Source organism: Corvus moneduloides, chromosome 5, assembly GCF_009650955.1.
Source record: "Corvus moneduloides isolate bCorMon1 chromosome 5, bCorMon1.pri, whole genome shotgun sequence".
Classification (NCBI taxonomy): domain Eukaryota; kingdom Metazoa; phylum Chordata; class Aves; order Passeriformes; family Corvidae; genus Corvus; species Corvus moneduloides.
Window position 1 is genome coordinate 42,770,455 of NC_045480.1, and position 26,327 is coordinate 42,796,781.

At 42.2% G+C, this 26,327-nt stretch overlaps 1 protein-coding gene across 1 annotated transcript in view; it reads left to right on the forward strand.

Annotated features, from left to right (window-relative positions):
• TET2 (tet methylcytosine dioxygenase 2) overlaps positions 1–26,327 on the forward strand; it is a 71,677-nt gene that overhangs the window by 25,634 nt on the left and 19,716 nt on the right. Inside the window, 13 exon segments of the mRNA XM_032108384.1 lie at positions 21,920–23,344; positions 23,346–23,444; positions 23,446–23,521; positions 23,524–23,577; positions 23,580–23,633; positions 23,636–23,682; positions 23,684–24,010; positions 24,013–24,331; positions 24,334–24,453; positions 24,456–25,150; positions 25,153–25,215; positions 25,218–25,247; positions 25,250–25,322. Of these exon segments, the coding sequence (XP_031964275.1) occupies positions 21,920–23,344; positions 23,346–23,444; positions 23,446–23,521; positions 23,524–23,577; positions 23,580–23,633; positions 23,636–23,682; positions 23,684–24,010; positions 24,013–24,331; positions 24,334–24,453; positions 24,456–25,150; positions 25,153–25,215; positions 25,218–25,247; positions 25,250–25,322 (3,382 nt within the window).

The window sequence follows — 26,327 nt, forward strand, 5'->3', positions numbered from 1 at the left end:
GGTTCAGGACTTGTTTAAAATTACCAGTCTCTGTTGTCTCCTCTCTACTTTCAGTTCTTACAGATAGTGTTGCCTAGTGTCCTCTGACTTGTGGTTAAGGTGCTGTGTCTGACAGCTTTGTGCTGTTTGGTTTGAACATATTTCCCTTATCCATGAATACCAGCGACTGTTCTTCTCACTACCACAAGCTATTGCAGTCATACATCCCTCTTGTGACTAGAAAAATATATATTAAGCTAGTTCCCCAGCACAGGGAATAATATGGGATGATACTGTGCATATGCACATGTCCATCCCCCACAAAGGAAGTCTGATTCAACTGTCTGCTTTCAGCCATAGATGACAGATTTAGTGCTTCAACTGTTGTGAAGATCAGAAGCTGAGAAAAGGAAAAAGACCCTGTAAACATCCCAGTGAGGGAGCAACAAATGCATAACTTCACGTGTTATTAAACACCAAAGAACAGCCATGGGAGAGAGCCCTTAAACATGTTCCAGCCACAGGAAAAGCTTCCTGTGAAGCAGGAGAGTTTCACTGCTGAAACTCTCAGTCACCCAAGAAAAGCAAACCCAGGGTAATCTTAGTCTTCCTGAGGCTTGGTGCTCCTGAAACTACCTGCTTGGAAAGCATGCCATGGGTCCCAAATCAGGAATAGTTCCCAGTCCAGTCAGAATCATTTAGCATTTGCATTTCAGCTCAGGAGTACCAAATACTAGTTCACAGCATGTGTTCTTCATGCTCAGAATACAAGTAACAGGAACAGTACCGAATGCCCTGGAAAAGACCTTACCTCTCAGGTTCACATTCGGCTCTAAAAAGCTCTGTAAGTAACTCAGGATAATGATAGGTATGTACTGACTCTGGAGGAATCATCAGCCTGTTGGGGTTATTGATGTACTGATCCCCATGTCAGAGCACACCTACTTCTTCAGCAATGAGGTTTCTGTATAACCTGCTCACTGCAGAATAATCTACTTCAATGGGATAGAGATACAGCTTTACAGGACCCTAAAGAAGTTTATTATGGGGAAACTTCAAGACAAACTGGGAGGTTTTGAGGAAGTCTCAGACTACATAGTATTCATACTGAAATAATGACTATAAAAGGCAAGAAAAAAATCTTTTACATAGTGCGAAAGTGATTTAGAATAATCTACTCAAGGCTATACGGAAGAAGGAAAGCATATGGCTTAAAACACTCAGGAGTATTCTGGCTTGCACACCGTGTCATGCTCACTAATAGATTAATTCACATTTCTATATATAGCTCTGTGTATCCCCAAGATTGTCGAGGTGTTCTGGATAGTTTACATAAATAAAAACCCAACATATAGAGATCACTCTTTTCAGTTCCTGCCCTTTCCTTACTCTGAACAAAAATGTAGTTAACTATTTCAGAAGAAGACAGATTTTTGTGCCTGTAAACCAGGCGACTTAATCTTTCTGTGTTGAGGGTTTGGAGCTAACATAAAGGGAAGGTGGATTTACGTGTGGAAATATGAATCTTACTTCCTGTAGCATTTGGCTTTTCCTTATGACTAAGTTTATTTACTTGCTTAGCAAGGGAGGTCCAGTATCAAGATGAAATTGCTACTGCACTTTTTCTTTTTTTTTTTGCATAACGCTTTGACCTCAGCTTCATAAGGCTGATTCTGGCAACTGTCCACATATTGGCAGGATCTTGTGGAGGTCACCAGCAGTCCCACAAACTACATATGGGACTGCTAACTGAATGGCACAGGCTGGTGTTATGGAGAATGGGCTACCAAAACACCAGCAGTCCACAGCAGAGCTCAGGTATCCTGCAGGACAGTTGCTTTCACAAGCATCTGAGCTGTGCATTTTATGGTCACCAAACCTGCGTACCTGACTTCTGGTCAAACAGGCCCTAAGGACCATCTCTCCAGAGGCATTCAGATGTTTAGAGAGTCAGACTAGTACTTCTGTAATTCCACAGAGTTTCTATTTATGTTTGTAAATCCCCATGATGTGTCCATCTGCACGTCTATGTGCTTAAACACCACTGCACATTTTGGCCCATCTTTCGCTCATTTCTTCCGTCTCACACTGAAGTTTTGCTGAGTGCCACACTGCTGTCCCTTGATAGCCTCAGCAGGAATAACCACGGCTTCCCCTCCGTGTCCCTGTGCACTGCGGGCACTCACCCAGCAGTCTGGCCGTGCGTGGAGAGCTGCTTCCTCAGCAGCTGGCTCACACCCAGCGAGGAGGCTGCCTCCAAAGCACGTGGATGCGCATGCAGCTTTTTCCAGCACAGCAAAGCTGTTCCTCTCCAAGTCTAGAGATCAAGGTCCTCAGAAGGAGCCAACTTGTTTCTCCCTTCGGAGTTTGTCCATTCTGCCTACAGGAAAACTCTTATGCGCTTGAAAGTTTCACAGCAATTATTCTCAAGTTTAGACAACAATGAACACACATGCAGTGGAGTAGCAGTGAAATCAGTTCCTCAGCATTTCATGTACACACAGAGCTGATGTTAGTCACGCACAGCAGCCAGATAAAAATCCAGCCTGTTGCTTCACAATCTCTGATCACTGTGGAAATCATTCTGTTGCCTGCTTTGCAGCAGTCACCTCACCACTGTGGCTCTTCTTCTGCATTTGCTGGTTTTCCCCATTACACAACCCACTTAGCCATTTTTCCTGAATTAAAGTTACTCCCATTCCTTGCATGTTTCCATGATTACACTATGATTATCTATGATGTAATTAAGAGCTCTGCCCATCTGGCATGGTGTATACTTTCTGGAGTAACGCAGTACTCTGCACTCCTACTTGGTGCCTTCTGGCTTCCAAGCAAGGCCATGGGAGGACAGACATTCAGCTGAGCAGCAGAACGCAAAGGGTTTTCTCACTGAGAGCTAACCTTCCAGGCTTCATGGAAAATCTGTTTATTCTCCTTGCAAATACCCAAAATACTTTTGGAACAACAGAAACAGAATTCTTCTGCTTAAGGCATATTTCCTCCTTTTTCACTATAATTAAGAATTGCCTGGAGTGACTCACCTTTCCCCTACACCCCCCTCTTGATGACTTCCTCCTGGACTGTACCCACCCAGCAATGCTGGCAGCCATCAGGGCGTGGAAGAAGAAAGGGACAACCACTCTTGGTATTTTCTTCAGACAAAACTGTTCCTGAAGTGTTCTTTCTTTGGTGTGTTCATTATTGTTGTCCATAAAATAATGAAAGGAAAAACGTGCCTATGTTAGCCTGTCAAGGGAAGGAAGCAGGGCAAGAGGCCTGTTTTTAATTAGTAATTTTGTGAACATTTGTGCAAGGACAGAGTCTGCTGCCAAACAGCATCTCAATTAGCATGTCCCTGTGGGCAGACCTTGCTTGGATTGATCTGTGGCTTACAAAGGTGACAGAGAAAAGACGCAGAAAGGATTCATTTGCTTTTTTGTTACCCCCCTCTTTTTTGTGTTGCTAGGAGAGGAGACTGGTACAGTGGGTGGTGTCTAACTGGGGGCAGTGACCCAGTTCAATAAACCTGGCTTGGCTCCCGTGGGACTGGAGTGAGACAGTGCAGAAGAGCAGGCTGGGACCACATCAGGCACAGAGCAAGAAGCTGTTTCTAGTGCTTTGTTTGGGAAGAGAGGTGAAACATGAAGCACTAAGGCAAGGATGATGAAGGATTTGAGAAAGTAAAAGTACACTGAGCAAAGACGCGCAAACCCAGAAAGAGCAGGTTTTGTCACTGGTTGCTAATTATTTGCAAAGTATTTATCAAGTTCTCCAAACATGGAGAGGATTTTAGGGAGGGCTGCGGGAGAGTTGAAGGAAAGGAATACTTTTTTCTTCAGAAAAAGTTAATGAAGAGTATTTTTTCCTAGTGAAAATAAGGTGTGCATCCAGGCTTTAGAAACCCATGGTATTTTACCAGAGAGATATTTTAAATGTTTTGGTGTTTTTGTCACACAGCAGAACAGTGTTTTGCATCACTGAAACTCCCTGAGGAGTGCAGTAGCATTTCTCAGCATGTTAATTGTCACATAGTGCAGCGGGTAGCTTCTGCTCAGGAGAGGGGAATAGCAGTGAAGAGATTAAAATGATGATTCAATCAGGAGACTCTCAGAAATCTGCCTAGTGACAATTTTTTTTTTAAAGACTCAGGCTCTGTGGCATAGTTACAAAGGAGGAGTCTTAATTAAAATTAGCAGGCAGACGAAGCATTTGAATGGGCATCTTTCAATTCTTTTTCCCTTTCAGCTCACAGTAAACGCTCTTCTCCTTTTCTGTCTTTTCTCACAACAGCTTAAGTTTGCTTGAACAGTTTTGCTTGTCCATTTTCTTTCCATCACAAAAAAAACCCCTTTAAATTGTACTCTCTCTAGAATGCCATGCAAATAACTTGCATTTCTATGATTCCTTTCAACCAGGAACAATTTAGCGGCAGTTCTGCTTATCAGCCTGTGAGTTAGTCTGTGTATCACTCACTATCCTGTTTACAGTTTGTGAAACAGGCACAGAAATTAACTTAAGGTCTGCATCACGATTAGCTCTTGCTGGGTGTCCCTAACAGAAGTTATACATGGTTTATTTGCAAGTTTATCAGATCAGAACAGAAATGGTGCTCAACTCTGGCTCCAGCTGCTTCTGTTTCTAACACCTGTTGACAGTTAGGGATAAAATTTTATGCACTAGGACAGACAAGCAGAAACACAAATTGTGAAGATCCTAAAGCTAAAATAAGCGCTTCAGCTTTCATGCACACACACACACACACACACACATATATAAACCATGCAAGATTTCACTGCTACTAGCAAAAGTCATGTCATACTACGTGAATTCAGATATAGGTGTTATAAATTACGGTAATCAACAATTTAATTTGCACCTCCTGTTTCACTACCTTTTCATCATGCAGGAAAAGCAGGAAAAGTTCCATTGCCTGCTTTCACCAGAGAAATGAAAACCCAAACCCATTTCATATCCTTAAACCACATTTTCCTGACAGAGCAGATAGCAAAGAAAGCACATACTCTTGAGTAAGTGACAACATTTAAAGGACAGACAAATGAAATCTATTTTTTGATTACCATCATCATATGGTTAGACAGAGCATGAGGCCAGGTAACTTGGCTTTTAAGGTTGTTACATTCCTAGATTTTGGAACAGCTTTCAGCTCAGCAACTTGCTATGTGTGTACTTTGCCAGACGGAACAAGCCAGCTTGCTGTATTTCTTGCAAGGGTTTGGAATTAAAATGTAGATTCAAAGCAGATGGGGATGTTTCTGCAGCAGCTGAATAGAAGTACACAGAAAAGGAGAAAACTCGTCCCTCCCCTCCCCCTCCCAAACAAAGTCAGCTATCATCTCCTTCTGACAAAGGCCTATTCTTCTGCATACCACATAAAATTATCTATCTGGTGAAGATCTGAATTTATGTACTATCGGGGCCCTTTGTGAAGTGCTGGCAAGCCCTTGGGCCAGCAGAGCCACATTGCTCACAAGGCCGCTCCTCGAGAGGAGCAGATCAACCTCTATTCAGGAACTCCTTCAACACTTGTTTTACATACAAAGGGAAGGGAAAACAAAACAACGAGAACCAAAATCAGTGAAACAGAAAATGATTTCCTAGATGGCTGGTACCTCATCTGCATTCAGTCTAACCTGTTCTGTATTGGAGCAGCACAACAAAGCCATCCTCCTGGATTAGAGGTTAGTAAGTACAGACAGCTGGTCTCCCCCTGGATCTCTCCCCTACACTGACCTTGCACAGGGAATCCCTCCCTCCTTTATCCTTAGATAAACTCCCATCATCCCTGAAACTGAAATAACCGTGCCATCTCACACTCACATTGCTTCTGCATCTGTCATGTATCATTGTGAACCACCTTTTCAGCAGGGAGTTTCAAGTCATTACCTGCTTAAAACAGGGTTCAATCAATGTTTTAGTGACTCCGAGAGTTTTCTTTACCGAGACACAGGAAGATTTCTTGTATTTGGATTTTTCTTTTCTTGACTATTAACTAAGCATTTTATCAGATGATGACTTAAAAAGCCCAAACAAAAAACAAACCCAAAAACCTCATCCCCCCCTTTCTTTCTGTAGAAAGCCAGCAGATCAATTCAGTTTCAAATCAGAATGCTAATCTCTGCCGTTGTACCCTTGGTGGGTGCATTTTACTTCTACAGGTTTTGGATTCCTGTCTTCACTGTTGTTCTTTCTTTTTCTTAGTCCTTTCAGTGTAATTAGTCTCAGCTGTAATACTACATATTTCCTTCTTCCCCTGGGCAAAAATCCCCCCCAGACAGTTTCTGTCTGTTCTTTCTCTCCCTCTTTAAACAGTAATTTACCTTTTGAGAAAACACAACTGCCTCCCTCTGTGATACTGTCCTTATCTTCTCCATGCACAGCAAGAACAAGAATTTCTACTTCTTGAGAAAACACCCATAAGCTCCAGGAGAGAAAAGGTCAACTCCTATCTAGAAAGATTCCTATTTTATGTCTGAACTACAGAACTAGTGTTTACCCTTACAAAACCAAAAATCTTGCTATACCACTTGTATCACCTGCTACAAGGCGATGATACTGTTCTTCATTATGACAAAGGCTTGTTTTTCTGAATAGCTAAAATTCTATTTAAAGCTAGGAAATAATCCCTTTCCTTCACCCCTAAAGATAGCCAAGAAAATTCTTAGCTCTGTTTTAAAATTGGGAGGAAAAAAGAAAAAGGGATACAGAACACTTTCTGTGAGACACAAGTGTAAGCATGAGATTGGCCTCGATTTTCTTTCTTCCTCACCAGCTCTCAAACACAACTAAAGTTGAAATGAAAACAATAAAAGCAACCAGCTGTGAGGACTGTAGAACTGAAGAAAGAAAGATTTCTGCCCATCCGACAGTGATTCCGTTTTCCGCTGTAAAGCATTTTCCAATTAGGCTTGTGAGACAGACGCTGAACATGGAGCAAAGTCAGATGGGGTATGAATTTACACACCTTTCTGGGTATGGGGAACCTTTCAGGAATATCCCTCTTATCTAAGACCTTGTGCTGTCATTTGGACTTTCCTGAGCTCTGCCTCAAAAGCTCAGATGCTAAATACGCATTCAGGATCACCATCGTACAGGGCAGGAAACTAACAGATCTACCTTGTGCATTTTAAAATCACCAAAGATTTTAAGTGAAGAAGCACAGTTTCTCATTTTTCATCTGGGGTGACTTGACTTTAGCTAAGCTTTGTGTCATGAGTAGAGATAACAAGTGAGAGAATTGTGTAAATCTTCCCAGTAGATGATCTATTTGACAGCCTAACTTTGTCAAATGCACTGTCTAACTATAACATTGAAAGAGAAAGCTGATGATCTTTGCTCTTTTGAGGTGTCAGGTACTTAATATTATCTGTCTTCTTCATTCAGATACTATAAATCTATTTTTTTCCCTTTGAGAAAAGAGAAGATTAGAATGAGATGAGAAGATGAGAAATACAGAAACTAGACTTAAAAAATAAAGGGATTTTTTCTGTTATTTTTTAAAAAGGCTTACAGAAGAACTTCCCTTCAAGCAAAAAATACAAAGAATGCAAAAAAACATTGTCAAGCCATGAAAGACTCAGTATTACAACAGAAGAGCACTGTGGAGTTACTGGGGCATGACCAATATACAAAATACCACCACCACTACTTTTCCTGTAGCCAATGGTAACACCTGTAAGTTACTAGAATCTGTAATGTTTCTGTGTAAAAATCTGATTTCTGGCCTAGTCAACGTCAGTTTTTCCATCCATTGCACTGGATGCAAAAGTTTATGGTCCTCTTTTCCATGTACAGTCCATGGAAATGAAAGTATTAATAAAGTAACAAATAATTTTGCACTTAGGTAAATTGTTGTACCTAAAACTAAATCTAAATTATGATAAGGCCACAAATGAGAACAAGTTAATAACAGATGTTACAGCTGCTCCTCTTTTCAGTCAGCTTATTGAAAACCCACTAAGTCTCAAGTCAAGTAAGTTCATTTAAAACTTAAAAGCTTAGCTGTTTGTTTTACAATGCCTATGAATAGTTCATCCCTGAGCTTCCGGTTGGAAAAAAACACCCTATATCCTGTCCTATGTGCTCAACATTTTGCCATGCCACGCTGTACGCAGCTCATGCCTGTGGCCACTGTTTTACAGTGTCTGGCCACCCTGAATCCCTCAGGAAGAGTTACTCAGTTATGCTTAGCATTACATGCACTAGTCACTGTTCATGTCTTCATGTGTGAATTGCAAAGCTACTCCTAAAAGATCATGTCGGCAGTTCTTGCCTTAATTAACCTGGTTCTGTGTATTATAAATGCATATCTATAGCTTTAACAGAAAGAGGCAACAATGACACTCAAAGTGCGTACAAAAAGCGTTTCCTGCATTTTGTGCATTGTTATGTATTGGTTACTGCAGTTCCCCGCGAATCTCTATCTGTGCTTGTGACCTATATGAACAAAATAACTGGCAAAGGCTGCCGCCCTGTTGCACTGGAGCATGAAGGAAGGCTAAGCGGTGTCACAGGCAACCCCAGTATCATTCAGTAACTCGCTGTGGGGAGCCGGAGGGCAGAGACAGCCTCAAAGCAGTGGCTTCACAAACCCCACAGGTGGGATCTCAGGTCAAATGAGTGTGTGCTGGTGCCAGGCTAGATGGGAGGAGAGTACTCCAGTGCAAGTAAGCAGAACTGGGAAGGCATGCGGAGCTGCTCTGGACTGGGAGGGGTCAAAGGGTCGTATGGGCCAGTTTCTATAAAGACTGATTTGAATCAAAGTTATTGCAGTTACTTGGAGATGAGTGCCATAGCTGCAAAGCATGAGCTTAAACTTTCAAATAAGTCAGTGCAAACTCTGCAGTAGGTTCCTAGTGGGCTAGGTCCCAGGGGAAGCCTCTGTAATTAACACCCGACAAAAGGTCACTGCCTGTCAATTCCAGGGTTCAGAGGCCAATCCCCACAGGTGCTGCAGGAGCATCCCAACAACAGAGACTTGAAGACTCTGTTGGTTGTTAGTCCTTGGTAACTTCATCTCTAAAAACTACTGTCAGTGTTTGTAGCCATCAAAACTTTCAGCCACAGTCTCTAGATGCTGCACTGCCTTCCTCCAACTTCAGCTTCCTGCAGTTCTGTGGAGCACATTCCCTCATCCCCATCCACTTCCTCTTGTTAACCTTGTAATGGAAAATCTCTCTCAAAATCTCTCTCTCTCTTTTCCTTGTTGCTATCTGAACTACACCAATCTTTCCTCCAACACAAATACAATCTGACACAACAAACAGAGGGAGAGTTATTACTGCTGACCACATATTTAATCTTTTATAGCAATTTCCTTTGGAATCCTGATTGAGCTTTTCAGTATTTGGTAGACACAGGCTGTTCCCAATGTGTCTCTTGTAAAAGGGACTGCAAATCCTTGAGCTTTGTATTTCCCTCCTTTAATTTAAAGCAATAGCAGTGCTTACCAGCATCTAGTTATTTCCATGATAGCCTGTTTGACCAAGTCAGGATTTAAAACTGAACATCAAAGAAGCATCTTCTATATCATGGAGGTTTGATTCATTTACAAGGCTGTGCACACTTTTAGAAAGCAGTTCCTCAGTCATTAGCCCACAATACCAGACTGGTTTTAGCATAATCTTAGGATCTTTTCTCTAACTCATTGGCAGCAGCAGCACTAGAGTTAAAATGTTTTGGTGTCCTGTTTTAGCTCGAACATCTTTTTGCTGATTTCTGAGTATCTTGTTTTACAATAGCCTCCTTCAGGCAATAGAGTCCAGAGCAAAATTTAATCTTCAGAGAGCATAACAAAAGGAATCAGCCTTCGTTACCAAAAGATCATTAAGTAGTACCAGCTGTTTTCAAGACATTGAATTTTTTCAATGAAGACAGAAAAACTGAAGCACAGACTGAGACTTTTGTGCTGCCTGGTTATATTGCAGTGTATGAGAAAACAACTAACAACTCTGAAGACATCTCTACCTCCACAGCTCCAGGAACAAGGGCTGGGGCAGGGAGCACAGGCAGGGGAAGGTTGGGAGCCACTGGGATCCCCATCAGTTTCCAGGATGGGACTGGTGGCCTGCTGCACAGTGCTGACACATGCCCTATATCCACTGCATGTTCGGCTGGCCTCTCTGCTTGAAGAGAGGAGCACAGTTTTGTTGGGACCTCTCAGTGAAAGGACTTTAAAAGTACCAGAGGGAAACGGTAGGAAATAGGATGGGCTTGGAGCCATCAGCACCCTGAATCATAGAGTCCAAAAGCTTCATGACATAATTTCTCTCTGTCATGCTGCACAGTTGATGCACAGCAGTATGAGGACATACTCTGTCTCTAGCACTCACCTGGTTTGCTTTAGTCTTCCACATGTTTTTTTAAAGGTTAACTGCAGGTACGCCAGAATATTTTTTTGCCCATCTTGTTCTCAGTTCTAATTTTAGGTGCAACTAACTTTTCAGAACATTTGCTTAATCACCAATACCTATCATAGACTCTTAAGACAATTTTGGTTGGGAAGCTGAGGCACACATCTGATTTATTAAACACCATTTCCACAGACAACTTTTGTGAGCTAGATGAGGCTGTTAGGAAGGTTTGTTTACTGGGGAGTAAAATAAGCAGATGAACTTTGCCATTCATCCTTGTCCCCCACCCTTCCCACAATAAAATTACCTCATTTTCTCATAATCGACCTGGCTGACCCTCAAAGGTTAACAAACCAAAGATAAAGTGCCCTTATATGCATGCATTTGACAGTGGTATGCATGTTAGCTTAACTGACTGCATTAGACATTAAGTATCCTGATAGATGTCTCCTCTCTTCTCCCAACTCCCCCTGGTTTGTTTTTTTATAAGAAAAAGCAGCTGTTCATTGCCCCCAGAGGCTGTATAGAAGTAACACTACCAATCACAGACTGCGCTGTATTTCTTCTGAGCAAAACCAGTTGCATATATCAGAGCTTAATGCCTATCATCCTTGCTTTGCCCCCAAACCTGTTCTCTCCCTGATGTGTTTTGGGGCAGCAAGGGTCACAGAGGGAGTGTAGGTTTGTGTTGGCAAGAAAAGCAGGAACTGTGCTGTGCAATTCACTTGGTGTTTGAGGACACACACACACTGACAGGAACTCAAGCACACAACACAGGGCATTCTTTCCTACACCTGCATTCCTGAGCTCAAGACCACCGCAGCTATGAGGCTGCTGGCTGAAGGACTAGCCTGGCAAACACTCAGCACAACCTTGCCAGGTAGAAGCAGTTCTGCAGGGCTTGTGGGATCAAGTCCTCATTGCTGGAGGTGTGGATTTAAAGAATGAAAAGTCACCTGACCCTTTAGAGGAGAGCTCCCCTGCTTAGGTCCTCAGGAAGACTAAAGAGAGGCATTTAAAGCTTCCATTAACTTTCGTCTGTAGGAAAGATGTTGACTTAAGCTGAAAAATGTCTCAGCTATGATTTATGAGTTTCATTCAAAGTAGTCTCATATCTTAGATTCGTTTGTTGTTCCCAGCTTTCTAAATCCAGTTGAGTGTGTACTTTACAATGGTGAGCTTTTCATCCACACTGCTGTTTTGTGCACTAAGAGCATGACTGTGTTGTGGACAGACAATAATCAATTAGTGAAACGGTATCTCATGACTCAGAATATGAAGTGGGCTTTGCAGAAGCTGACAACAGCTCTTTTAACTCACCCGTTTCTGTATGTCTCTTAAATATCCCGAAATATCAAAGGTCTTTCATTAGAGCTTCAAACTCTCTCAAATCCATGCAGGCCACTAGATACCTCAGAAGACTATGAACTGATGTGAGCCGGCAGCAAGTGGCGAGTTGCCAGAATGAAGAACAACCGACTGTTTTCAAAGCTTTGAAAATATTTGAAAAGGAAGGACAGAGAGAGAAGTGTTACAGTTCCCTTCAGGACTGCTCAAATGCTGCTCTTCCAAGTGTCAGCTGTGGGAGTCTAAAAGTCTTAGTGAGAGTTAAATCACAATCTGCCAGTTCCCCTGGCTCCTTTTAGCTTGGCAGCAGTGAACTTTCTGCCTCTTCATGTTGCATCCCGCCACAAAGGGAAAAATTTAAACAGGAGAAACAATGTTCCTTTGAATTACTGGAAATTAAAGGAAAGCAGGAATGCCAGCTCGTTCTGGGGTCCCAACTGTTTCTCAGCACAGCAATTCCAAGCTTTTATCCAGTCTTTTAATCTGGTTAAAGGGAGAAACTTTCATGCTAGAGCTGTGTTTTGAAGCAAACATCCCATTCACAAAATCCAGACTTGTTACTGGTTTCCAGTTTCCCTGGAATACTGAAGGGATAATCCACAGAAAGGAAAAAGCCTGTATCCTTGTAATAATGTTTTTCTCTAGTAGTTTTCTTACATGTTTCTTGTCACAAAATACATAGAACTCCCCATATACTGCCCATTTATGCTTAAATACTAAGATGTTTTAAATGGCTATACATAAACCCCACATCCTTTGTAAGTGGGGATAGAACAAGGTAAGAAGGAACTGAGAAATGGCCTCAGTTGTGTGGAAGCATGAACTGGAGCCTATCACTTTATCCTCAGAACAAGATTAACAGTGGCCTTCTAAAGAAAAACCTAAAACCTCTATCAGCAAGCGATATAAAGCTAAAATTAGAAAGGGAAGAAAATTACTGTAGCCAAGATGGTAACTACAGAAAATGTGTTTTTCAAGCCAGGCTTAAGAAGCTAGGCTGTGATTTCTCAGTAAATGCTGCCATGATGTGAAGCTGGTGTCTCTTGACTGACAATTTGTTTGGGTCCTGAGCCCTTTTATCTAAGAAGATCAATGACCAAGTTCTTCCCAAGCTTGTATGTTGAGTATTCAAAATGAAAACGCAGTCCCACATCTTCATCTCCAGCCTAAAGCTGAAGGGGATGGCAACAGTACCCATGCCAAGCTCCCTTGTGTGCTCGGAACTGTGGTAAGGCAGCACCAGCTCCCATGTGTTGTTTCTCTCCCAGTTTCGCTTTTATCAGGATTAGATCTCAACTACTCTTAGGTCGTCAGCTGGCTCTGGTCATCAAAACCACCTTGTCTTTCATCTCTGGTGCATCTGGAGAGGTAACTGTAACTGTTTTCTCAGATCTGGATTTCAGCACAATAATCCGTGCCATTGTTGTGTGTAGATTGCAATAACCCACATGAAAACTGCTCCTGAAGACCACACACGAATGCAGAAAAGCTGAATGGCAACCACAGCTCCAGGGAGCATCTTCTCATAGACATCTAAAAATGCATTAGATCCTTATCTTCTGTGGTGCCTCAGCAACAGTGGGAGTCAGAAGAGATGTTTGTGTGAGTAGCTCGAAGACTTAAGCACACAGAAAGATTTTAAGGAAACAACCTGTTCTATAAAGCTCTGCTAGAAGTAACAAGCCTGTTCTGTTGATTTCAGTTTGATTTATACAGTGAGGGAATAAAACTGCTTAGTTACTGAGGGGAAAGTCAAGGTAATTCATACAGGTTTTTCGAAGATTATACAGATACATGTTACAGCTGAATTTGAGAGAAAATTTAGCGGAGTGCAGGATGTGCATAATGTCTCCAGAGAACAGACTGTGGATTTGCTTTGTGACCTCCATGCATTTGGTCAGGGAACAAATGGTAAGGATACAGATCCACCCAGGGAGGAGATCAGATGTCATGAACTGGTTTGTTTTTTCTGTCTAAGGGGGGAGCATTAATGACAGTCTTCAGTTACATGGGGAGAAAGAAGCCATAGCACAGAAGGGAAAAAAAACCTGCTCCACATGTCTGTGGCAGATGGGATGAGCTGATCTAAGGTTATGTTTTAAATGGTAGAAGCTTTCTAATAAGTAAGATTAATTACTGCATGTAACTGTGTTATTATGCAACCCTCATCATCAGAGACTCTTGAAAGCAGGTTGGAGTGGACTGGTCCAGGTCTGGCTAGTGTTGCCCTGAAGCCAAGGAACAGGGCACCAACAAACCTATTTTTCCCATGTGTTTATGAGCAATTGGTCTGGTTTGTAAGTCGCGAAAGGCACAAATTGGGAGGAATAAAACGAAATCACAAGTGGGAATGAAAACACATTTTTAAATTAAATCATGCAACAATTAAAACTGTAAGATATTTCCAAAGCGAGTACCCTTGTTTTGGCTCAACTCCTCCAGCTCCACTGTGTGGAAGTGGACCCCCAGCAGGACATGCAGCGGCAGGCAGCATCTCTCACAGGGACACAGGGCATCTCGTGGCTCACTGCCCCTGCCAGGGATCCCTAGAACCTGCCCCTCAGCTATATTGGCACATGCAGCATACACTGTGTAGTGTGGGAGCTGCCTCTCTGGCTGCCTCTCATTTCTCAAAACATAGCAGCCAAAAGTTAAGTTCACCACAACATCCCAGACTAGGTGTGGCAGAACCATGAGAAAAACAGAGGAGGAATATGTAGAGAGGTGTAAAGGCTACCATAGTGACACCAGTGAAAGGGCTGAAAGCTCTGCTTTACCACCTGGACATGTAGGAGCACCAGTCAGAGTACACCTTGGAGCCATCAACCTTCTCTTTGCATTCTCCCCACTCTCCTCTCAGTATGATCTTCGACTTTTAAAAAAAAATTTAAGAAAACTGCATTTTGTAAAAAATTCTGTTTTCAACAGAACTGTGAGACCAACAGGATTTCCTATTTGAAGTTCAAAGGATAATGGAAACCAGGGCTGTGTAAATAGGTTTTCTGAGGATGGTGCAGCCCAGAGTGTTTTATTCTCTTCTATCAGTTCTTCCACTCATATGCCTATTTTCTAATGTTACTGTCCCAACACGATGAAATCTTGAAATTTTTAGCTTGCAAGTGGTTTTTCTTTTCCATCCAGGGATTTTTCACTCTGCTAGAAGCTGTGATGAAATCATCACGGATAACTGACCTTTCACTGGTGCTAGGAAGTCATCAACCCAAGAAATCCATGCTATATCCAGGTCTGAAGCCAAATGGACAAAGATCACAGAAACTGGAAGATAAGGATGACAATGACCTCTTGGTAACCGTCCCTAAAAAGCAGGTTGATAACATCAAGTGTGTCTTGAGGAATGGTTCAGCCACCAACGTTTGTTTATCCTGGTGTTCTCATAAGAGGCTGCACTGCAGAGCTTGGCCAGAGCAGCAAGAGCAGTCAGCTGTTGCTCTCAGGGAGCTGATTTTAATCAGCAGCCCGTATCATCATCACCAGCTGAAGTACTGAGAGGAAAATCACCCCTCAAATAACATCCTTTCTCAGAAATCAGAAACAGGTCAAAGCACTAGTTGTGCACCTGATTAACACTGCTCAACACACCTAGCCTAGCATAATGGATTAAGACAAAGAAAAAGAGACTTTGTTCTGTTTTCCAACACCAACATCTTTGCCAGTGTTGAATTCACAGGTGCTGGGGAATTACCAAATGATGTCCTGTGTGGGTCACAATTTGAAAGAATTTTGCTGGTCCAGACTTCACAGAGAAGCTTCTCATTATGCAAAAGCATCTCACTCAACACACACTTACTTGAGCACCCCTGAGATTTAAGGCTTTAACTCCCACTCCCTCAGCCTTCCTATTATAATTATTAGATACAAAGATTCTCAAAAAAACAGCAAAGATGAAAGGGTGCTTTAGTTCAGCTTCCCTGTATTTGTTAAAGACATCTGCTAGTCAAGGTGGTGCTCAAGAAATTGAGTAATACTGGACTTAGAGTATGTTGGCATCCCAGCAGCCAAGGTAGCACCAAACAAGCTGGGGAGCTTGTGGAATGGTCTGTCAGTACAAACTACCTGGATCCACCATACTCCAAACCTAAACTACAGAAAAGAGCTTACAACCAGCAAGAACAGACGTAGATGCCAACCTCATCTTGAATGATCTGGTTATTGCAATGGCAGGGTCCTTTTGTTTCTTAAATTCAACCTGGTTCTGAAGTTTGACCTTTCGGGAAACATTTCTAATCTGGTCATACCATGTTGGCATTAAAAGCAACTACTTGAGGAGCTGTGGTGTTTTGCTAGAAATGCTACATAGTACAATTAGATACAAAGTTTGTATGGAAGATAAATCACAAAAAAATGGGAACTGGAGAGCTGTATGATGCGACATTATAATTTCTGTTTACTTCCATTTATAATCCTGAATTCATTTCCTTTGCATAATTGCTTTTTTTTCCACCCATATTGTAGAAGTATTTAATTTTTACTTCCCTTGATTTTTTGTAATTGTTTAAAAGAGTACAATTTTTTCACATCTGGTAGAAATTACACAGTATTCAGTCTTGTTGATAGTTATGTAATGTAGCAAGGAGAAATGACTGTTTAGCTTTACTATCATGCCCTCTCTATTAAGGTCAAGAAAAAACCTGATTCAAGTGCCTTTGCAATTAGACCATTGTATCACTGAAAAGCAGGAACTGATGTCAGTAAATTGAGGGGGGGTTAGTACTAGTTGATTTTAAAATGCATGAATTTGAAGCTTCTGGCTTGGATAAGATTTAATGAATTATTAATCCTCATATGTCACAAATCCCATGCTCTTCATTCCCTTACGTCTGCTTATATCTATATTCGCTAGTCACCATTTTCCCTGTAAATGAAGGATAAATTAGCTATAAATTAGGTAACGAATTTTATCCATCCCACATTTTCTTTTGTTTGACACAAAGTATTGAAGATCTAAATGCCAGAGAAGACAATTATATTCATGTAATATGACCTTCTGCAGAATACAGTCACAGAGTCATTGAGGAGTTTCTAGATTAACCCCTTAACTGCTCTTTAAAGCTACAATAAGAAAGCAGTATGTATATTTTAGGAAGAAATATACCTTTAACTAAAAAACTTCAAGGGACAGGCAAGGCATGGCATCCTTACTCAAGTTTTTTCCAAAGCATTGCTAATGCCCTAAATAAATAAACTATCCAAATGAAGAGACAGCTGAATGAAGTACAAAAGGACCCTACTGTAAGCCATAGAGCCCAGCTAACAACAGTGTGTCCTTGTCCTTCTGGGGCCTCCTTTACATCTGCCCTGAAGTTTCACTGTGTTTTCCTCAGCCACCACATATGCAGAGTGGGGCAGCAGTGATGCTGCTAAGGAGCAGAGCAAATCCTTAGGGGATGTTGTGGGGTTTCGAGCCTCAATTCACCTTGGGTACGAATGCAATCTTTCTCGAATCTCTCCTGGTCTTGCCTCTCCTCTAAGTTTCCATGTGGAAGCTCATGTTGTTTCTCTGTGTACAAACTACAGTACCTTAGGTGCTAAACATATAGGAAATCCTTAAACTATACCACACGTGTTCAACTTTTCATCCCAGCAATAATGGAAATGTCTCACTAATAAGGAGCTTTGATGTGTTACGCCACCCCTTAGCCATCTGAGTTAACTGCACGTCTTTTCTCCTCTAGGGACACTGGCAGTTGCTTACAGGTGTTAACCCAGGGCACAGCTGCAGCAACCGGTCTTTAGCTAGGCCAGAGAACCACATCTCATAATAACAAATCCTGGTACTAAGCGTCATTGTAACTGCTTACACGTCTTGTTCCAATATTAAAGAAGAGGAAACTTTGTCACAGGCTAACTCAGAAACAATTGTGCAAGTATGCAAGTCCAGAACATTTAAGGTTTTAGAGCAGAAATTGAGCTTTCTGACAAGCCATGCAATGAGTGCCCTTACCTAAGTAATAACCACTTGTGCCTCTTCTCAAGTTTTCATTCAGCAGTGAAATAGGAAAAAAACCAAACCTTTAACTTCAGGAGCTTTTTCACTTCAGGAGTATTTAGAACTCTTTACCAGATGCATGAGCTTCAGTGGAGAGATGCAAATGCACCACAGCACATAAGGATACACAGCCACAAGTGAAGCCAGCTCCTCTACACACACAACAGGAGCAGGAGAGTGTAAGCACAAAGTACAGTTACCAAATGGGAGTTTGACAAAACATATGGGTAAATTCACCTCCTGTCGAGAAAGGGCCAGAGGGGTTTCTTGTCTAGGAGCAATTTAGACCTCTGTGTCATCTGGCAGTGGCAGAAGGGTGCCAGCAGGATGGAGACTGTGGCAACACTCCAGGAACAACCCAGTGAGCCATCAACAAGCTTCTGGGTATCTGACTTCTGCTTTCCTGAGTCTCATCCTGATAATCAGTTGAGCACAAGTCAGGCTGTGATCTGAGGATGTGTATTTCTGCTGGGGAGAAAAACCTCTGAGGACATAAATGTCTGTCTCAAACAACCCATCTGACACTCCACCTTTTGGTCCTTTTAGATCCACAAGTCCTCTACCACAGCTATTCCCCCACCTACTTTTTCTCCTGGGAATCTCACCCAGTTTTGCAGAAGATTGTACTCCCCTGCAGCAGGTGTATTTATCCATTCATTCATCTGAGCTGCTTTGCACTCACAAACTGCTCAGATACAGCTGCTATAGGAAATAAGCTATGAACCCCTAGAACTGGCTAAAACTAAAGAAAAGTTTTCTGTGAAAGAAAATAACACAACTTCTGTTGCTGCAGAAATGTGTGTTGTGCTTGCAAACAACACCTTCCATAGTATAAGTGATAAGAGGTGGCAGAAACATGCTGAACTTGTCCATAAAACAAACAACACAAAAATCTCAGGCTCTCATTCAGTGCCTAGTTTCCAGTTTGTGCCCTACGTGTGTCAAGAAATAAATGTACATACATCAATTGCATCTGAAAAAGTCAAACAGTGGTAGTCTGAATTCTAACTTGAATGCATATTGGTGGGATGAGATGCTGATCCATTTGCACAGTAATGTACTATATTAAAGTCACGCATCGTGGCATCTTCAAAGAGGCCAGTCATAATTATGATGGATTAGACTGCAGAGTCAGTCCTAGATTGCAGTAATTGTTTCACAGATGCTGATGATGTGACTTGAATTTCTAATGGATTACAGCTGAAGAGAAATATGTGGAGCTTCTAAATGGTCTGGATAAAATACAGCTATGGGAAAGACCAAAAAGACTAACTGCTGCACTTGGGGAAAGGTAGATTTACTTTGAGAGGCAAACAGTTCACCCGACAATGATTGTAAGGACAACCACAGAGCCTTTTTAAGGTGCGAGCAGGTAGGAGTACTACTTCATGGTGTGTCCCAGTTAAACCAGTAATAGGGATATCGTGGCCATTTATTTTTGCCAGTTCTACATTACAAATTACATTACTTTACATTTGCTGTGACTTGTAGGTGCTTGAGGAAGATTTTTACTCAGGTCTGACTTGAGGATAGCGAATAACTTGAGTGTAGACAGAGAAAGAAGTATAATGCAAAGTCACAGATGCATTTCAAAGAATGCAAATCTGGCACTTTCAATGCATGAATTAACTTTGTATTTTAAAGAACCAAATGATTCCCATGTTCTTTGCAATGTATAACACCAGTGCCTTTTACACTGAAGGTTGTCAGAATTTGGGGGAACATACCATGAGGTCTTTTGGAATGACATGAACAATAATTCATGTCACAAGATAACCTTGTGGATTTTGAGGACGGCATGAACCTAAGACTCTTTTCTGACCACACATGTACTCCTTTAAGGAGTTTGCAAGCTAAGTTTAGAGAAGTCAGGGAGACCCCACTTCTAAAGGAAATGGTGGGTTTATCTGCTAGATAGTAAGGAGTTGAGAAGAAAGATTGCCGGGGAATTCTCAGAAGGAATTTAGTTGCAACCCACAGGGTACACTAGAAAAAAAGCAGCAAGGTAGGCTTTGAGAGCCAGACAAAGTTTCTCACAGCTTAGTTGCACAGACTAAAACTTTTTTTAAAGAAATAAATCTTTTAGAAGCAGCTTGACAGCATGGTGTTAATTACTATGGTACCCTTTATTTAATTTCATACTTGTGAAATGCAGCAGCCTACACACTTGTGTCTGAGTTGTGGTTCACCTGCAGTTTTTAGGAATGAAAGGTGTGAAGGGAAAGAATGGCTTCCAAATTAGGCTGGCATTTTACTTTTGAAACACTCTAGGAGCATCGTTCTGCTGCCTGGCCTAGAATGACACATCAGAGGAATCCTTTCCATACAGCTTTCTGCTAAGCACGGAACATCATCTCCCTGGGAAAGCTGCAAATGCTCATGTGTTGTGGTACTCTAAAGCTAGGGTGGATAATACTTCTAGAAGGGAATAAGCCTGCACTACCGTGTCAAAAAAACCCAGGCAAGATTGACAAACATTTTTTTCATCCCCCTGTTCGTAGCTTTCCCGCCAAAAATACTTTTTTAAACTACTGTTACTTGCAGAGAGAACTTCTCTACTTCTGTCATAAAAAACATAAATTGAGTAAAGGAATTAAAAAAACAAACTTCAGGAGGTCAAAAGTAAATCTAAAAACAAGTTTGGGATTCGGAGGAAATGAATCCAAGTTATCATATAGGTGCTTGCCAGTCAAAATGTGCATTTGAATTGTCCTGGTACTGAAATTAGAGCTGCAAGCAGAGAGAATTCTGCTGGATGCAATGTATTTAATGAATTAATATTACTTTTAAAAGCATTTTAGAATCACATTACTAAACTGAATAAGGCAATACTGCATTGAAAACTGTAAAAAATACATTTAAATAACATTTAAAATTACATTTTATTAACATAAAAATATTAATGTAGGATAAATACAAAAGCAGAGCAACCATGATGGGAGAATGTTTTCCGTATCATAGTTCTTCCTATGTAGTGGCAATACCATGTATAGAGCCACACGTAGTGCTTCTCTTGACTTTGCAGTCCAAGCAGAGCTGACCTGGTAATGGAGAATCCTTCAGATTCTCCTTTATGCAAACCAGAAATAAAAGTTGCAGACAGACATGCATATGTCCAAATTTTCTCTGTGCAACTTCATGTCTGTAAGACTCACTGTCAGTCTGCCTTCTGTCATTTGTGACTGGTTGAGAACCATAAACCAACAAAGAATAAATTACAAGCAGAGTCAAACAAGGGCTTTATCTATGTTAACTGGGTCTGTGAATTCTAGGAAGATGCATGTGAAGAGGATTAGCTTGTCACTGTATGGAATTTGCTCACTGCACATTGTCAGTACTATTATCCAGCTAAAAACTTCACTTTGTAAATAAAATATAAAGAGTATATGAGAAAATGGGATTTCCCATCCAAACAAAGAAGAAAAAAATCCTAGCTCCACAGCTGCAGAGCTCAATTCAAAACCCAAATGCATAGTTTAAGCCATGCTTGATGTCTAGATGTAAATTCGAAAGGATATTAATACCAGAAAAAAAAATTCCATCAAACCTTTCAAAAATCACTCTTTTTCTATCAACATTACTGATCTGTTGATGAACTGTAAGAGTTCCTGTGAACAGCAGGCAAGCATGGCTTTGTCTTGTGCAGTGCCACTTGCATGGTCTTTAGGAATGCCAGTTTTAAAAGACCCTGTCAGACCAGCTGAGGACAGACAAAAATGTTTTCCCCTTTAAGTGGAAACTTGGTGACCATACTCATTCAAGTCAGACAAAAGAGGTTTGGCACACTTAATCAAATTACAGGATTAGCACCAAGTCTGGGAACCATGGTTTCAACATGACTTTCTGCCTTACCAAGGGCAAAATGTGATGACAGAGGAGTCTATATAAATCATTCAAAAGCAGAGAATATTTTTTGCACCACTACGAGCAATTTCTTCTGGCAAAATATCTTGTATGTTAAATGGTGTAAGGAAGCCACTCTGCATTTTCACTCTCCTCATCTTGAAGAACAAACCTTCAAGAAAAAGGGAGACCTGGGGCTGCAAGATGTGCTAGGATAGTGAAACGCCCCTCAGGTGTGCCTGCAGGCTCACTCTGTGTGGGAGCTGGTCAGGGCAATGGGTGCTTGAGTGCTGCAGGCATTGTCAGTAACTGGCTGTCCTTCAATGGAAACTAAAGCTGACTTAGATTCTCTCCTGTTTCTTTTCTCTTTCAGATACGTTCAGAGGGTAGCCTTGTGGATGGCCCCGGAGCAGGCCAGATGGAACAGGACAGAACCAACCATGTTGACGGCAATAGATTGAGTCCATTTCTAATACCACAGTCTTCTCACGTTTGCCAGGCAGAGCCTTCTGCAGTGAAGCTACAGAATGGGAGTCCAGCAACAGAGAGGCCTGACGTGGAAGTAAATGGAGACCGCAAGCCGCTATTCAATAAAAGCAACTTTGGAGTGCCCCACGCCGAAGGGAAAGTGCCCAACAAATTGGCGTTAGCCCCGACCTTTTACAAGAAAAGAAAGTCTATTCGAAATATATGCGAAAATGGTGGGATCAAGCGCACCTATAGCGAGCCCGCTCTGTATGGACTTCATGACAGCAAGAAAGTGAAACAAGACAAAGAGGTAAATGGAGAAAAAGCTGAGCCAGAGGACAACAGTGAAAAACCAAGTGTCTCCAATTGTTATAGTGAGAAGAAACCTGAGAATTTTACAAGACAAGAAAAGGATGCTTCAGATTTGATTCCATCTACAAGATACAACAGTGTTGGTTCAGAAAACCCTCATGACCTTCTGATTCAGGATGAGCAGGAGCGGGAAAATATTCATTGCCATAACAGGGACATTGTCTTACTACTTAAGAACAAGGCAGTGCCAATGCCTAATGGTGCTACAGTTTCTGCCTCTTCCATGGAAAGCATGCATGGTGAACTCCTGGAGAAAACACTGTCTCAATATTATCCAGAACATGTTTCCATAGCAATGCAGAAGAACACATCTCATATCAATGCCATTACCAGTCAGGCTACTAATGAGTTGTCCTATGAGACAACACATTCATCCCATACCTCAGGGCAGATCACTTCCTCACAGACCTCAAACTCTGAGCTGCCTCAAGTGCCAGCTGTAGTGGTTACTGAGGTCTACAACACAGAAGACTCCAGTAAACCACCTGTATTGCCAGGTAGCTGTTCACTTCAGAAACCAGAACTACAGCTACAGCAACAGATTGCAGGCTATGATCCTCACCGGTTACCTGTAGGAAACAGTAAAATTCATGGAAGCATAGGGCAGGTTCCCAACCAAGACCTCTCTCTAAGTTCCAGCAGTAACCTGCAAGCTCAGAGCACTGCTCTGGAAAGGTACTCTGAGCAAGCAGAAAATAATGGTGCTTTCTTTACACAGAACTCAACGTTTCACAAAGATTCCTCCACCCCTCCTGCTCCAGAAATGAACAGTGCACTGTCTGCCGTGGTGCAAGAAGGACACCATTCCTATGACAACAGATGTGATGAAACTCTTCCTGGGGAGATAAAAAATGAAGGGCAACAGGAGGGACCAATGTCAGAAAGTCCCAGCCTCAGCCAACAACAACTTCACCTCAGCAGAGCCTTCTGCGACAGGGCACAAACATCACAAACAAGATGTCAGTGAAATGCAACCGCAAGCTGCTGTGGCCGCCTCAATTCTGCAGCGCCCCGAAGAAGTGACACTGGCATCAGAACCTCCCCTCCAAAACCTACACAGCACACAGAAGCGAGGGTGAGTTGCAACAACACTATCAGCATTTCCCAGGACAGAGAGAACCTGAGACTCCTCCTGACAAGAAAAGGACCAAGTGACAGAGCCTGTACAACAGGCTCAACAATATTCAAAACCAGCTGGATAGAACTGGTTTCCACCCACTTCCGCCAGGGAGAGCCTCCCCAAAAGCCAGTGAAGCATGATTGCGGTCAATTCTTCAGTACCAGGCAAGCACAGCCCAAAACAGGTCTATACAAAACAGTATGCGGAAGTCCTGATTCATTAAAGGGGCCTTCAGGACAGGCCCAGAGCCAGAAGATAATGCAAAAGGAACAACTTCCTCCACTGTACAAAAGTGAGAGCTCCCAGCTGCAGCCGCATCCCCCAGCTGACCAGCAGCTGCCATTCCACAAACACTCACCGCAGCCACAGCTCACAAAGGTGGATTCCCTTCTCAAGTCGCAAGTGCAGCAACAGCCACCACAGCAGCTCCATTTCCAGCCAAGATCAGAACAACAAGCTGAACAGCATTTAGGGGCCCCCTTGAAACAGCAGCACTTGAATCCTCCAGCCAGGGGAGAAAGGGGCAATTCTTGCATTCACATATTTTGCAACAGATGCTGCAAAAACAGGCACATCCAGTGCAACTGCCACGCAGTCCACAGCTAACCCCAAACCAGCAGCAGGCTCCACAAATGAGAACTAAAGACCTGCCCCAAGCCATATCCCAGCCCCAAAGCAATGCTGAGCAGTCTCTAGACAGGAAGTCCTTCAATCAACTTAAAGCAGATGAATGTTTCCAGACTGGGAGTAAGTATGGTAAATCAGCTGCATTCCCACTGCCTAACCATCAGCTAGGCCTAGAGCAGGGTACAGACCGTGAACACAAGCTCCCCTTTACACTCAGCAGGCAAACGTCAGTGTCCAGCACCCTTGCCCAAACAACAGGCACGTGATTTCCGAGAAGAAGAAAGGGAACGCTGCAAATATGGAATGCTTTGGAGCCACAAAATGCAGGACTTGCAGCACATGCAGTATTTTTCAAATAACTTGACCGCAAAGCAAGATGTGAATCATTGTTTTCAAGAACGAGAGCAACAGACGCAACAAGCCTCAGTTCTGCAGCTGCCACCCCTCCAGCCCTCACAGGGCTATGGTGCTAGTCTGAACCAAGACCTCCCGAGCAAACAAGCTCCCCAGATCCCTCAGCAGTACTTACCACACAGCCAAACTGCCCCCCACGCCCAAGACCAGAGAGGCTGTCATTTGCAGTCCCAGACCTCTAAGGATTTTCAAAAGCACGCTGCTCTGCGGTGGCATCTCTTGCAAAAACAGGAGCAGCAAGCATACCAGCAACCCAAAACTGAGACTGGTCCCAGTGCAGCACGCAAGCCTATAAAAATTGAGGCTGGCACAAAGTCTAATGTCTGCATGAGCCCATCAGCTGGACAGCTGGAAAACAAAATGTGGAAAAAAACAATTAAACAAGAGAATCAGCACTTTGGCTGCGAGAACACACAACAAAAGAGCATCATTGAGACAATGGAGCAGCAGCTAAAACAGATACAGGTCAAATCACTGTTTGATCATAAGACTTTTACTCTCAAATCACCCAAACATGTGAAGGTTGAAACAGCAGGCCCTATTACCATCCTATCACGAAATACCAGTGCTGCAGATTTTGACACTCAAACACCCAATCTTAGATCAGCAAGCAAAACTTGTCTGCTGAGAAAACCCCGACCAAAAGAACAGCTGGAAACTGTTCTCAATAAATTTTTTAGACTCACCTTCCAAGTTTATTGGGATACTCCTGTAAAAAATTTATTGGACACACCTGCCAAAACCCAGTATGATTTCCCATCTTGCAGCTGTGTTGGTAAGTGCTGAGATGTACTAAAAACATAATAGTTCACAGGAGGGAAATGAGCCTTCAAGTTGGGATCACAGGGTTAGTTGGATGTTTTTGCTGGAAGATCTTTTGGGGTTTTCTAAGAAACACAATTAGTGAAGACTGATAAAACTGGAATTTTAAACACTTATGCCTACTCCACTTACCAATCCTGCACATGGGCCCTTCCTCAATAGTTCATAAAGCAATTACCTATTTGATTTTTCAGTCAGAATGCTTATGGCCTCACATCCATTCTCCTTGAGCAGCAGACGTAACAACAACATCCTGATAAAAAGTAGGTCATAACTTTATGACCTAATTTACTTGTCAAGGTCAGATACAGCTTTTAAAAACCCAGTCCTAGTCCAAAACTTATGGCCATTTTTTGCTCTAAGAGTGAAATTGCTGAAGTTGCCCCTAGTCAAGCCTAAGCAAAAACAGATGTCAGATTATTCCTCACTTGTTGCAAGAGTTTATCCTCCCTTTCAGGCATTTGTCTCCTGTAAGGGTAAAGAGATCCACAGTTTCATAGAATAGCTACACAAGCAGCACCAAAAAAAGCAGTGGGGGGGACCCTTGTTGTTGCTTGATGGCATACCCTGTCTCCAAAAGCTGGAAAAATAGAGCAGAGGGAAGTAGGATTACAGGCATGGCCCCCTAGCCCAAGCTTCCACACAGTACTGACACTGCACATAGCCAAGTATAACAGGCACTTTCAGACTCTGCTGATAAACTATTCAGGCTGAGACAAAAGGTTCAGCACCAAAAATGGGGGGAAGGAAATAAAAATCCTTGTTACAGTTTCAGTTACTAGGATTTTGTATCAACTATAAAAGAGGAAAGTTGAATCAATGCTCCTCCAAAATGCAAAATGGACCTTTTTGCCTTTTTGAATGTTGGGGCTATGCTTCAGAGATGATCTATGGGAACGAAACCAGGAAGTAGTGTATTTCTGGAGCTCCCAGGAAGAACACTGGAAGTCAATTCCTT